The 16,034-nt window shown below is 34.9% G+C and overlaps 1 protein-coding gene across 1 annotated transcript in view; it reads left to right on the top strand.

The window, feature by feature from the left end:
• zgc:110006 overlaps nt 1-15,157 on the top strand; it is a 48,822-nt gene extending 33,665 nt beyond the window's left edge. Inside the window, exons 3-5 of the mRNA NM_001020552.1 lie at nt 10,708-11,184; nt 12,744-12,806; nt 14,961-15,157. Coding sequence (NP_001018388.1) covers nt 10,708-11,184; nt 12,744-12,806; nt 14,961-15,127 — 707 coding nt within the window. The 3' untranslated portion in view covers nt 15,128-15,157. The remainder of the gene's footprint in view (nt 1-10,707; nt 11,185-12,743; nt 12,807-14,960) is intronic.
• Nucleotides 15,158-16,034: the final 877 nt, after the last annotated feature.

The raw sequence follows: 16,034 nt of genomic DNA, 5'->3' as shown, positions 1-16,034 counted from the left end.
CACGCTTCATTTTCGTAATGTATAGTGTCTAAAGCAGGGATACTATCAGTCAGCGCAGTCGTCCCTCCAAAGTAACAGGTTTTGTTTACCTGCGTGAGTTCACTGGCATTTTCCCGCACGTGAATTCTGACCAATCAATAAGCAGTTTAGCAAATATGTTCAACAACATCTGGCCAATGAGAGATGTGGATTTTGTCAGATGACTGCATTTTGGTTCGTTTCAACTGGTTCGAACTAAAGCCAGCAGTGTGGTGTGAAAACGACCCAAAGAAGGCAGAAGATGCAACAACGTATCATTTATTACCCTTGGTCCGGAACAAATGAAGCGAACTATAGATATGAAAGCACCCTAAGACATATAAAACATGTCGGGCAAAGTGCTTTCCATTAATATCTTACAAAATAAAATCAACAAAGTTAAAACAACCAAACATTGAAAGAGCATGACAAACACTACAGGCACACGTCAACATATGCACCTGTTCACTCTAAGTGCTCTTTAAAAAGTGCTTAAAAATGACCTAATGAGGTACTACATCTAATGTCCAAAGGCAGGTCTTTCCAGTGGCAATCCCTGCAACTGAAAAGGCACAGTCACCTTTAGATATTTGGCAGTATTTTGGACCCTTTAAAAGAAATTTGTGGGGATGACAAAAAAAAACTGAATTGTCAAGCAAGACTGAATCATGTCTGAAATATATTCAGGAGTTCGACCATACAACGCTTTAAAAATGTGCAGTAAGAGCTTAAATTGAACTGTTAACCAATAAAGCTAGCACTGGGGAAACACTAACTTGTTTTCTTGGCTCCAGTGAGCAATTTGTTGCAGTGCTTTGTACTAATTGAAGACGATTCAACAATCCAGCAGCAATTACACACATAGAATTACAGTAGTCCAGTCCAGACAAAATAAAAGCATGTAAAACACACAAAAAGTCATTAAACGACAGAGAACTTTTTATCTTTGCAAAGTTTTTTTAATTGAAAGAAATGGTTCTTTACTACTGAGTTCACCTGCTCACAAATTTGAACTCCGTATTAAAGACCACTCCTTAGTTTTCTTTTCTTTTTTCTTTTCCTTTCTTTTCTTTTCCTTTATATGTTCTTAATGTGTACATTCATTCATTTTCTTTTCGGCTTTAGTCCCTTTATTAATCTATGGTCACCACAGTGGAATGACCTGCCAACTTATCTAGCATATGTTTTACGCAGCGGATGCCAGCTGCAACCCATCACTGGGAAACATTTGTGTGCTCTCATTCACACGTATACGCTAAGGACAATTTAGCTTACCCAATTCAACTGTACCGCATGTCTTTGGACTGTGGGGGAACCGGAGCACCCTGAGGAAACCCACACGAGCATGGGTAGAACATGCAAACTTCACACAGAAATGCCAACTGACCCTTCGAACCAGAGACCTTCTTGCTGTGATGCGACAGAGCTAACCACTGAGCCACTGTGTCGCCTTTGTTATATTATATAAAATATAATAAGTTTTTAATACAATTGCTATATTTACAATACATAGAATATTTGATACAATAGAGAAAATGTAGATTATGTTTTGTATATGAAAACATTTTATATGTATATTTCTGTTTAATGGAGAGATTTTTTTCAAAACATTTCTAAACATAATAGTTTTAATAAGTCATCTCTAGTAACTGATTTATTTTATCTTTGCCATGATGACAGAAAATAATATTTTACTAGATATTTTTCAAGACACTTCTATACAGCTTAAAGTGACATTTAAAGGTTTAACTAGGTTAATTAGGTTAACTGGGCAGGTTAGGGTAATTAGGCAAGTTATTGTATAATGATGGTTTGTTCTGTAGACGGTCGGAAAAAAATAGCTTAAAGAGGCTAATAATATTGTCTTTAAATGGTGTTTAAACAATTAAAAACTGCTTTTATTCTAGCCGAAATAAAACAATTAAGACTTTCTCCAGAAAAAAAAAATATTATCAGACATACTGTGAAAATGTCCTTGCTCTGTTAAACATCATTTGGGAAATATTTAAAAAAAGAAAAAAATTTAATGGGACTAATAATTCTGACTTCAACTGTATATGTATGTTTTTATGTAAACTTTGTAAGCTTTGCCAATACATTTGTAACGTCATGCCAATGAAGCAATTATAGAATTGAGAGAGAGAGAGAGAATATTTTAGATTTATTCTGTGTTCTTGTGTGCATTTAAACATTCTGTCTCTTAAACATGAAATTGTGTAATTCCTAGTATGGTTAAAACAAAATATTAAATATTCCAAAATATTAAATAAAAATGAAAAAGTAGCATTTCAAATTTTGCTTTAGTGAAGCAGATTTTAAAGTTTTGTTTTGTGTGGCTCACTGTGTCCCGCAGTGGTGATTTGATTTCTGGGTTGCCCTGGCTTATGTTGATCCTGGGAGATTCTGTGTTCAGAATATTGTAGTTAAAGTGCTCCAAACTCCTTGTGCTCATATTCCCTGTCAGAGCCAGTCGTTTGTGTGTTTTTGTGTGTGTGTGTGTGTGTGTGTGTGTGTGTGTGTGTTTAACATTCAGTACCTCTATTTATAATCGCACTCTACAGTGTTCTTTCCTGTTATTCAGTCTTTGCTGTGAAGTGCAGGAAATTGGTTTATCGTAAGACGCTGAATGAATTTGGCTTTTGCCTCCCTCAGCTGTGAGCCGATGTCTGCAGCAGAAAAGCTCAAGCAGACGTCTGAAGTCTTGAGTTTAGTGGTACATTGTGTGCAGACGTTACTGGAAATAAAGCATACATGTGGCCAAGTGTCAGCAACTCACAGTAACCTTGAAGCAGAATGAAGGTAAATGAAACCACCAGTGCTGAGTCTGACTAATCCACCGGTTAATGCTGCTTTATGTTTGTGTGCTCTGCTCTTAAAGGGACAGCACAGTCAGGGGTTGACCATGAGAAGTGGGCAGCCTTTTTCTTTCTTTCTTTCTTTCTTTCTTTCTTTCTTTCTTTCTTTCTTTCTTTCTTTCTTTCTTTCTTTCTTTCTTTCTTTCTTTCTTTCTTTCTTTCTTTCTTTCTTTCTTTCTTTCTTTCTTTCTTTCCTTAAAAGAAAGTTATATGTTTGAAACAATATGAGAGGAAGTAAATGAATGTCAGAATTGAGTTGTTTTTTCTTTTAAGAGCAATTTTTGAGTGTGTGTGTGTGCGTGTGTGTGTCCCACCCTGGTGTTTGATGATGACTGCTCTGTGGCATGATTAATCTCAAAACATGTTTGAACAAAACTCGGCTCTGACACAAATGGCACAATCTAACACAAACCCAACACACAAAGGCACCCAGCGGCACTCGATCTGTGCCTGCGCCGTTTATTTGTTCTTGGCCTACTTAAGCTACAGGCAGATTTGCGTTTTTACTTTTCTCAACAAAACAGGAAGTGATACTGTCAGGTGCTGATTTGAAAGTGATTAATAAACGCCTCTGCTTAAAGCTCAGTTGAAGGATCAGTTGGAGGTAAAATTAAAGGTGGAGGAGAGTGGGTTTAGATGCAGAACACTGGTGTTGTATATGTTATAAACAGTTTTTAACATTTAACAAAGTTAATATTTATCAGTGTCTAATCATCTCTTTCTTAAGCAGGAAATCTGCTTTTTAGGATGATTTCTAAGGATTATGCGACACTGAAAACTAGAATAATAATGCTGACAATTCTGTCTTGCTTCAGAATAATAAATTCCATTTTAAAGCGTATTGTTTAATTGTTAAAAATTGTAATTATATTTCACGGTTTAACAATTTTATAGAGTATAAAATTGTCACACAGTCCCACAATCTCTAGTGTGAATGCGGAATTAGAGACTTTTTAAAAACAAAATGTAAAGACCACAAACATTTGAAGACCACTGACTTTAAAGACCACTGTCTTTAAAGGTGCTGTATGTAAGTTTTTGACTCTTCTATAGCATAAAAATACCATTATTGGGCTGTCTGCACCAGACGCAACTCAACAGATATTTAAATACAGCCATTTAGAAGCACAAAATAGTGCACTTACTGCACTCCAGCGAAGTGGTAAGGTTTCTAATCACTTTGATACATGTTAAACCTCTTTAACATTATAAAATGTACACGTTGGATCAGTGGTATGTGTTTGCTTGCACTAAGACACAGTTTTAGACTTCAATTTCAAACGGTTTTAAGATCTAAGGTAAACTGTCTGCTTAGTATTGCCGTACATGTCATGTAAAACGGCATTCAAACACACATTTTTAGCATTTACCACATTTACCAGACGTAAATTAGCTTTATAGCTAACTCTGGCTCAACATGTCATGTTGTACATCAGGGGTTTCAAACTCAATTCCTGGAGGGCCGAAGCCCTGCACAGTTTAGTTCCAATCCTGCTCCAACACACTTACCTGTAGGTTTCAAACGAGCCTGAAGGACTCAATTAGTTTGATCAGGTGTGTTTAATTAGGGTTGGAACTAAACTGTGCAGAGCTGCGGCCCTTTTGGAACTGAGTTTGACACCTGTGTTGTACATTGTCCCTATAGAAAGAAAGAAAGAAAGAAAGAAAGAAAGAATGCATGAGGTGCACTGGAGGTAAACCTTCTAAAATAAAAATGTAGGTGTTGGTTAGAACAAAAACTGCTTTTAATATGGACAATTTTCCTTCTATCCAGTGCCGTTGCTTTTATATATATCACAACTTAAATCAGCCTTTAATCAGCCTTTAGGTTTGATAGTCAGGTACACACCTGTTGATGTCGCCAATCTGGCAATTGTATTTTGAACCAGGGGTGCAATACCTAGTTCTTCCACTGGGTGTTAATAATAAATGCAATAATAATTTAAGTGTAAGCTGTGCCAGAGGTTTAACTTTTATAAAACATTTCTAAAATGTTATATAATAATAATAAACGTGAAATTATTTCATTGTTTGAATGTTTTTACTAGCTAGTTGATCAAAACGTGTCCAATGTATAGTAAAAAGTTATTCTATGTTATTACATTTTGTTTGCTACATTTATATTTTTCAAATATATATATATATATATATATATATATATATATATATATATATATATATATATATTTTAAACATTTTTGGGACAAAATGATTAGCCCCTTTAAGCTAATTTTTTTTCTTCCTGTAATCTACAGAACAAACCATCATTATACAATAACTTGCCTAATTACCCTAACCTGCCTAGTTCACCTTATTAACCTAGTTAAGCCTTTTAATGTCACTTTAAGCTGTATAGAAGTATCTTGAAAAATATCTAGTAAAATATTATTTACTGTCATCATGACAAAGATAAAATAAATCAGTTACTAGAAATAAGTTTTTAAAACTATTATGCTTAGAAATGTGCTGAAACAATCTTTCCAGAACAGAAATTGGGGGAAAAAATAAACAGGGGAGCTAATAATTCAGGGCGGCTAATAATTCTGACTTCAAGTGTGTGTGTGTGTGTGTGTGTGTGTGTGTGTGTGTGTGTGTGTGTGTGTGTGTGTGTGTGTGTGTGTGTGTGTGTGTGTGTGTGTGTGTGTGTGTGTGTGTGTGTGTATATATTTTTATATATATATATATATATATATATGGGCGAGGCAGTGGCGCAGTAGGTAGTGCTGTCGCCTCACAGCAAGAAGAAGGTCGCTGGTTCGAACCTCGGCTCAGTTGGCGTTTCTGTGTGGAGTTTGCATGTTCTCCCTGCCTTCTTGTGTGTTTCCTCCGGGTGCTCCGGTTTCCCCCACAGTCCAAAGACATGTGGTACAGGTAAATTGGGTAGGCTAAATTGTCCGTACTGTATGATTGTGCGCGTGAATGTGTGTGTGGTTTCCCAGAGATGGGTTGCGGCTGGAAGGGCATCCGCTGCGTAAAAAAACTTGCTGGATAAGTTGGCGGTTCATTCCTCTATGGCGACCCCGAATTAATAAAGGGACTAAGCTGACAAAAAAATGAAAGAATAAATGAATATATATATATATATATATATATATATATATATATATATATATATATATATATATATATATATATATATATATATTCGATATGAAAAAAAACAACTCTATCCTTTTCAATTTTGTCTGTATATCAGTTGTTTTATCCTGAATGCAATAAATTCTTCTCATTTTGTTTAATAGCAGACAAACTAAAATTCATAGTACATATACATTTTTAACTCTCATATTTTTGGCCTAGATGATGTAAGTAAAATGTGACACACACACTCTCCCCATCCACATATAAATAGTCTTTCTTTGCTTCCTCTTTCATTTGTTTCTCATTATTCTTTAAATATTTGAGCAGCCTAAAGAGCACATTTTTAGCTTTTCTCATTTTTCTTCTTTCTGGAAGCTGTTAAAAGAGTTCCCTTGAAACTCCTACATAAAGTTGATTTGGACTGGATATTTTATGTAATCTCTCAGATGATATATTTATTTAGGACGTTCACTTAAATCTTTGGTTTTGTTGGTTCGACTGAGCCGTTTTCTTTATTTATTTGTGTCTGCAAGCACAATTACACTTTTATTAATGCAAATCAACATGTTATGCCACTGTCAAAATAATAATGATAATATACAATTATTCCTTCACTTTTTTTATCAGTTTATTAAACTTTAGAGATTTAACAGTCATTTTACAGAGAAATTTAAACAAATATTATTATCACCCCTTTCCTCTAAACAAGATGAAATTACATTTATCTAAGAGAGAAAATAAAAAATAATAATGATAATAATTAAATAATAAATTAAATAATAATGATAAAAATAAACAAAAATATTCAATAAACTAAATGACAACAAATAATAAAAAAAAAATCAATAAATTAAAAAATAAAAAACCTGTACAATATACACATATACCTTTATAAACCAATATTACAGACATTAATCCTCAGGTATTTATGCAATGTACTTAATTACATTTGCATTGCAATTGAATGGCCCTAAGATTTAAATTTAACAGTTTGCAGAGATACTGACATGCAAATTCTAAATGAGTCCCATGTTTTAGAAAAAGCCCTAGTATTGCTATTTATTGTAAACCTGATTTTTTTCCAAATTGATAAAGCTCATTGCATCTCGCAACCAGTTGTCAAAACTCAGGCGAAATCTTTGTTTCCATAATAAAAGAATACACCGTCTTGCTAACAGTGTCAACAATGCCAGGGCGTTTGCAGTACAGCTCAATAACCCTGCTATATTTGGAGAAAGTCCATCTTTGTCACAGAAGAGAAACACTTAATAGCTAAAAAGATCCATCACTTTTTTCGTTACTTTGACCTGTTTGGAGGTTTACTAGCAGTTGTTTAGTGCTTAAAAACATTAGCCAAGCTATATTTGATGTTTTCCTGTTGGTTTAAGATGTGTGTACTAGCCGTTATTTCTTTGTTTTAAAAAGAAGTGTCCTAAGATCAGATGGTGAGCAATTTAAAGCTTTGTGCTGTGCTGATTACATTTATTATCACATTTAAGCAGTAAAAAAGCCAAAAAACAAGGTGTCTGAATCAAGGACTGCTGGGAACACACTGTTCTGAACCCCTTTACAGACAATAAGTGGAAGGAGAATTGTGTAGAGCCATTTCTGACGCTCTTCAACAACAATAACAGCTTGTTCTGAAAATGCGTCATTTCGACGTAATTCTATATTTACATACTTTGCATTTCAGCACAGCAGGTCTAAAACATTTTGAGCTTGTCCACTTTTAATCACTTACTCGGGTAGTTGAAATGGCTTTACACTGTATTCATGACTGAATGCATTTAATCAGCTACAAAAGAACTACACTTTGCCTACCGACCCAACACTAGGGGGGTAGGCAATACCGTTTTTGTTTAGTTTATTTAATATGATACCCAAACTTCTTGTTAAAATTTAATGCTATTGTTTCCTCCGGGTGCTCTGGTTTCTCCCACAGTTCAAAGACATGTGCTATAGGTGAATTGAATTAACTAAATGGGCCGTAGTGTATGTGTGGGGATAAATGTGAGAGTGTGTATGGGTGTTTCCTAGTACTGGGTTGTGGCTGGAATGGCATCCGCTGCATATTATTTATGCTGAAGTAGTTGGCAGTTCATTCCGCTGTGGTGACCCTTGATAAATAAAGGATTAACCAAAGAAGAATGAACAAATGAATGATTGAATGAAAGGGGCTTTTTTATATAAGGGTGTATGTGAAATGTTATATTATATTTGTAAAATAATGCTTATTTTAGCACCATTATAAGTAAAGAAATATATTCTTTGTATTTTAATTATTTATTTTGCATAAATATGGATAAAATAGTGTAATATTGATCTAATATCTAATTATAGTATAAATTAACTGAAATGTCATGTTTTGTTTGTTTTTAAACAGGTTTTTGTTTTTCTCTTTTTTGTGTTTATAAGCCTAAAAAAGTAAAAATAGGCATTGATTTGCTCCACTTTTTTAATGAAGGTTTTCATGGTTACATTATAAAGAGATGAGCAACATTTTCATACAGTGTATTTAAGATATATCGCGTTTCAATCAGGCTTGGTGTTGAGGAAAAGGAACATGGTGAAATTATATTGCTTTAAGTCCATTTCACTTTTAACTTTCTGTCCTGAAATCACAGTGACCTATAAAACACAGTGGCTGTGCCTTGATTTTCTTGGTTAATGTGACATCGGTCACCTAATGATATTAGTATTGTAGGACAAACATCACACACAAATACTGAAAACATTTCAAGGAACAGTTTCACAGGAACCAACCTTTTGTATAATCACAAATTGATCATTAAATCCTTTTATAAATGTATTGATATCAATCCAGTAGCTTGTGGGTATCGATATCTATCAATACTGAAGCATCAATATGCCCATCTGTAAACACATGATCATTATGGGAGGTTCTGTAAGCAAACACTCCAATACAAGGGATTCATATATAAGTGCATGTGCATTGTAGCAAATCTTTGTATTGCATAGTTGCATTGACATCTTTTTTATTCAGATGCTTTTCCTCTGACTTGTGAGCTGTGTAAAATAATTTCTTTAATCCAATTGATGAAAGTAAGAGGGAACCTTCTTGACACAACACCAGGTGGAAACCATAATTCATTTCAACTGACCACTTGTGATTTGTTCAGTTAAATGTGTCAAAGGTGCACTGGATGATTTGTCTTCAGAACTTTTTTTTATCATGCTGGTCCAGATGTTTTTATATGTAGCTGTATTTTAATATTCTGTGGAAGACGCAGGACTAAGAAAAGTTTGTCCAAATAAAACGTTCGGTCCGATCATTACAATAGGCTGTCCTACCTGCCTTTTAAAATGTATAATTGCATGCCTCTGCATCTTTTCGTACAGAAAGGATTGTTCATCGCTGCATTCACAAATGCGGTTCAGACACACGCTCGTGTTTGTAGTCGCGTCTTGTGTTTCTAGTCCAAATATTTTAAAAATTCTTTAAAGAGGCACCTATTATGCAAAAATCACCTTTATAAGGGCACAGTTGTGTGGCAACCAGCTTCTGATTGTAAAAATTAATACTATTTTTATAATCACAATTGATAAAAACACTTTACATGTCTGCAGAAACACTTTGATTGATATTCTCCCTTTGTACGTGTCATCAGAGGGGAAAAGCCCCGCCCATTAGTGACGATCTCTCCCTCATTAGCATAGGACGTTAGTCTTGTTTTTGAATCTGCCACTATCCGCTTGTTAAGTGGTTACGTGTTTGTGACGTATGTAATACTGTTTCTGGGTCCAAGCCGCCATTCATGAGTGGAGAAATCATTCGTTTATCATCACGTTTTATTCCTATCACACATTAAAGTAATAGAATCATTGTGTACACAACAATCTCTGGGCTTGCTGCATAACAAATACCAAAAATTTAACAATTTATAAAAAAATAATCACTTTCTGGCAATCTGATATAAGGCATGGACTTAAATACTGCGATCGTGTTTTTCGAAAGCCTTAAATCGCTTTGTAAACGTTTATTATCACCATTTCATGAGTCTCCCTATTCAGTTGAATAGAGCGCTTGGACCCGGAAGCCGCTTCGCGTGACGTCACACTTAACAAGTGGATGCTGACACACAAGCATTTGTAGCTCCGCCCTCTTTTGAAAAGAGCCCATCTCATTTGAATTTAAAGCAACAGTCACCAAAATGGCACAATTAGGATCAAAGCCTCAGAGGGGCAGTTATAAAACATTATATGTGTGGTATTTTGAGCTGGAACTTCACATACACACTCCAGAGACATCAGACTTATTTTATATTTTGTAAAAAGGTAATTATAGCTCCCCTTAAAATCATGAAGCATTTATTAGACAAGCAAAAATATAGTCTTGTTTTCCAATAATAATATGTCAGGTTTTTTTCTGCCAGTGGGCTCAGCAAAATAGTATTATTTCAAAGAGAAAACTAGATTATTTTGCTTACCCTATTGGCAAATCATTTTTAGATATTTGGATTGGAAACAAGATAATGGCAGGCAAATATCAACAACCTACCTTCTTTTCTTAGGTTACTAACTGTAGCATAAAGCTTTCTCTCTGGTGACTGAAGTGTTGTATTGTAGGGATGTGGTTTAGTACGTGATTATGTGTAGGTGTCTATTTGCGGGGTGGCATGCATGCTTTCAGTGCTATTAGGCTAACGTTAGCATTTTCCAAGATCTTCTATAGCACCTTTAATGGCAGATGGAAATGAGGCCTAAGTGTGTCCTTCTTTTTGTTTTGCACCAGGTATATCCAGCGCCACCTTACTGCACTCCAAATCCCTACGTGGGCACAGGGACTGCTTTGAAAAATACCATCTCATCGCCAACCAGAAGCTGTCCCGTGCCAAGGCCTCTCACAGCACGTATGAGGGCGTGAAGCGGGCTCTGAGCCAGCGAATCAACCGTATTATTCAGTACGCCCAGAACAGAGACTCTGTGACCCCCGAGAATCCTGGCCGCTGGGGGGCCAAACAGATCCTGTGCCATACGCAGCAGGCTGGGAGGAAGCTCGTGCCCCAGTCGGATGCCCAGGTTCCTCGTTACGCCCCGCGGTGGACAGAGGAGGCATCGATGGTGTCCGAATCAGACTATGGGAAATCTATGCTGGACTGTCACTCAGCAGAGGAGCTCGGCCTGGGACTGTGGCCTGGAGAGAGACCGCAGAATCGAGAGCAGAGAGACTCCAGACAGAGGAGACACTCGGGACATAGTCGAGAAGAATGTGAGTGTTCATGATTTATACAAAAATTCATTAAAACTGAATCACAAATGCAATTTGAAATGTTACAATTAGTTTAAAGTCATGAAAAATATTAGGGAATTTTGTATGGCTGCTCAATTATGGGAAAATCATAATTACGATTATTTTTTAAATTTTAGGTGTTTTATATTTGGTAAAATAATTTCTAATTGCATCTTTAGTGATTTTCAACTAATTACACTCTTGTCCCAATAGGTACATTTAGAGTCTCTTTGCAAAAAAGCACAAGTGGATTTAGCTGGTTTTGACGCAAAAGCAAATCTACCTTATTAAAAACGAAAGAATTGTCTAAAGTGACATAAAAAAAAAGGTATTTTATTTACTAGCTAGTAATCTTGTCATTATCTGTAAAATGAAACTTCTGAACCTTATCAGAGGAGCCTGATAGAAAATGCTCGTTTACAAAACAAGAGGTCTAATGGATTTAGAGGGTTTATATATAGATTTAGTTGTGTATATATAATTAAATTGAAATAAATTATAGCTTTTTTATAAAATATTGATAATAGAAAATAATAGAAGGCACAACAAATGTATAAATAAAGGTTTAAATGAGCATTTCATACAAACATTTTAGAGAAAATGTCAGACAGGTGTGCCTTCAAAAATTGATCGGTTAAAGAAATGGGCCCCTAAGTGATAAAGGTTGAGAGAACCCCTGATTTAAAAGGATTTGAAGAGGGGTGTACTTATATATGCTGAGCACTGTACATGCAAAGCCTTTTAGTGGTCATTTCTGTTAAATGATGCCAGAATGTAACGGTATTTTAAAATGGATGTATGAACCGTCTTTTCCGGGAAAAATTCTGGAACGTCTTTCCCTGTAAACAACACTTTTTTTTAAATAATCGGTAAAGTCGTTCCAAAAAAAATTCTGGATATTTACCAGTATCACTGTGTGAAAGGGGCTTATATTTCTCTTTTTTTGTTACTTAATTTCAAGAACAAATGTATGCTTTCTATTACAATTTTGCTGTGGTGTTCTCCAAATAAATCCAGCCTTGGTAACAATTGGAAAATTTTCTTTCAAAATGTTTTAAAAGAGGCTCAAACATTTGAACAGCCCCTTAACTGTGACTTTTGTGGCTATAATAATCCACTCTGTGAATGGTTTCAGCCACCGTTTAATTCTTGCGGCGTCAGTGAAGGAGAGAAATCAATATCCTCCGTCATTAGGCTTTTATCTGACGCTGTTTATCTCTGTATCTTTCCTGTCAATTCAGTCCACAAAACCCCAATAAAAGCCTGAGGTCACAATGCAGACCTTGAGTTCTTCAGTCTTCTTCTTTATTATTATCTTCTGTTAAAAACCTAAATCGGACATGTCATCAGGATCATGACGTGAGCGTTTCAGAGCATCTGTGTTGTCTGTTGGGAATAAAATGTTGAAATTAAAATAAATAAAGGACTGTTTTGAAGTCATTCGCTTTGGGCTGTGAATGAAGAGACATGTCAGTGTTCACTGTATTGAAAAGGAGAGCGGGAGGATGATTTTCAGACGGTTATTGTTTGTGTTTCAGTGATGAGGAAGAATGTGGAGGAGCTTCGGCAGCTGAACGAGCAGCTGCTGCTACAGATACAGAGTGAGTCGCAGCTTCTACCTTAAAGGAACAGCTCCACTAATAAATGTAGACATGCTGCGGGGGACATGAATGAATGAAATAATGCTTTCTTTCTTTTGATCACTTCTGTGCCATTATTCATAAAAATATGACGCATCACAACAACCTAAATTATTTGTAGTTATTTATTATTATTATTGATCTTACCAAAGCTAAATGCTACAGATATTTATTTTTATTTTCTTGATATATGTTATTTATTTGTGTTCTTGAATAATTGTATTAGTATTGTTTGATATTTATCTTATTACTTCTGTTTTGCTTTTTCATTTTAATTTTTGTCATTTTATATATATATATATATATATATATATATATATATATATATATATATATATATATATATATATATATATATATATATATATATATAATGATAAAAATGAAAAAGCAAAACAAAAGTATATATATATACACACACACACACACATTTTATTAGTTATATCATTTTTATTTACAGTTATTTCATATAATTCTATATTTTGTTTTTTTATTACATGAAGAAGTTGCAATAATAAATGTTTATTTGTTGGTGTGAAGTTTTCAACATGTTCTTGGAGGTATCAGCAAGAAAGATCTACGCTAAAACCTTATCCATATATGCCATTTATGTTATTTTACCTAAATGTGTCTCAATAATACTAGATGATTTAAAGGGATAGTTCACCCAAAATCATTGTCTCACCCTTCACTTGTTCCAATTTTGTTAGAATTTCTTTTCTTCTGTTAAACTCAAAAGAAGTTGATTTGAATAATGTTGGAAACCGGTAACCATTGACTCCTATAGCATTTTCTTTTTGTACTATGGCTGTCAATGGTGACTGGTTTTAAGCACTTAAGGGTGAGTAAATAATTTTTGGGTAAACCATCCCTTTTGAGTTTGGACACAGATACTAATTATTTCCAGCTGGAGATCCATACAATCAATCCCAGTTTATTTTTATTTATAGTTATTTCATACAAGTTTGTAAGATTGTTATATCTGGTTGTTTTTTTATTACCAGCAAAATATCTTCGCTAAAACCTCATCCATTTATGTCATTTTACCTAAATGTGTCTCAAAACTAAATTATTTTAAGGGGATAGTTCACCAAAAAAATTAAATGTTCATCATTTTCTTACCCTTCACTTGTTCCAAATTTGTTTTAATTCCATTTTTTCTGTTAATCACAAAATGAGATATTTTTGAAGAATGTTGGAAACCGCTAACCATTGACTCCCATAGCATTTTCTTTTTGTACTATGGCTGTCAATGGTGACTAGTTTGAAAGCACTTGAGCAACTAATTTTTGGGTGAACCATCCCTTTACGTTTTGATACAGATTACCCAGTATTTCCAGCTGGAGATCCATACAATCAATCCCAGTTTATGTTTGTAAAATACATTTTTATTATTTATTATTTTAGCTAAATGTGTCTCATAACTAAATGATTTAGATGGATAGTTCACACAAAAATTTAAAATTTCATCATTTTCTCACCCTTTTATTATTATTTTTTTTTTCTTTTAAATGCAAAAGAAGATAAATTGAAGAATGTTGAAATCCGGCAACCATTGACTTCCATAGCATTTTCCTTTTTGTACTATGGCTGTCAATGGTGACTGATTTGGAAGCACTTAAGGATGAGTAAATCAGTTTTGGGTGAACCATCCCTTTACGTTTTGATACAGATTACCCAGTATTTCCAGCTGGAGATCCATACAATCAATCCCAGTTTATTTTTGTAAAATGTGTTTTTATTATTTTACCTAAATGTGTGTCATAGCTAAATGATTTAAAGCAAAAGTTCACTCAAAAATTAAATGTCATAATTTTCTTACCTCTTTTTTTTCTGTTAAGTGCAAAAGAAGGTAATTGAAGTTTGTTATAAACCGGTAACTATTAACTTCCATAGCATTAAGTCAATTGTGATCAGTTTGAAAGCACTTGAGGGTGAGTAACTGATGCCAGAATGTTCAATTTTGGGTAATCAGTCACTTTTTAATGAACATTATCATAATATTTTGACACAAATCCCCAATATTACCAGCTGGAGATTCAAACAGTCAATCCCAAATTCCCAACGTATTCAGTATTGAAGTTTGAAGCTGTTGAACTGTTGTGTGTCCCTCAGATGTGTTCGAGGAGCTCTCTGTGGTCGTTCAGGAGAAAGACTCTCTCTCGTCAGAGCTTCATGTTCGACACATCGCCATCGAGCAGCTCTTCAAAAACTGCGCCAAGCTGCCCTGGCTACAGATAGGCAGAGCGGGCGTCAAAGCTGCAAACAACCCAGTGGAATAACAGATCTTCAGGTCCCACGAAAAAAAAAAAGACCAGAACCAAACCACAGACTTCCTCAGAAGCTCAAAGCTCAGACGGGAGACGCACAGGTGTCTAAAGTCACCAGAATGGTGGATTTTCAGTAGTAAAAGTACTGGATTTGTCCAAAGTGTTACTATGCAGAACGACAGACGTGTTTTTAATACATTTCCGTTGCTTTTATTTTATTTTTTGGACTGCTCACCTCACTGTTTACTCACTGCACTTGATCACGGGTGGTTCGTAGACTTGGATGAGCTTGACAGTGACATTCAGGCTTGCCGATTGTTTGTTGCCGTGGAAACTGTTGCTTGGTTTACGGTTGTCTCCTCCCTCAGCTCATTGCAGTGGAACTGGTTAGTGATGCTGGATATTGCATTATTATTTCTCCTGTTATGCAGAAGCTTTAGTAGTTTACATTTCTTTGGTTCTGTCTGACATTTTATCAGTGCTTTTAGCCCCAATCACAGGTAAAGTGTTAGTTTGTGCAAAAGGAGGATTGCTCGCGTTTGTCCAGGTTATGGCAGTAAGTAGAGATCAGCATTAAAGGGACCGTTCACCCAAAAATAGAAATGTATTCATCATTTACTTTCCCTCCAGTTGGTTCCAAACTTTTAATAATGTTTAATATTTAATAATAATGTTGGAAACTGGTCACCATTGACTTTTGTAGTAGTGAAAAAAGTGCTGTGGAAGTCAATGGTTACTAGTTTCCAGCTTTCTTCAATATATCTTCTTTTGTGTTCAACAGAAGAAAGAAACCCAAACTAATTTTGAACGATGTTCATAAATGATGATTATCTTCAGTTTTGGATGAACTTCCCCTTTAAGGTTTTTAGGTCCCATGTGACGCATACAGTATATATATATACTCCCTGAATTATTAGAC

This window comes from Danio rerio, chromosome 10 (genome assembly GCF_049306965.1).
Source record: "Danio rerio strain Tuebingen ecotype United States chromosome 10, GRCz12tu, whole genome shotgun sequence".
NCBI lineage: Eukaryota > Metazoa > Chordata > Actinopteri > Cypriniformes > Danionidae > Danio > Danio rerio.
This window is presented reverse-complemented; position numbering and strand designations above follow the sequence as displayed.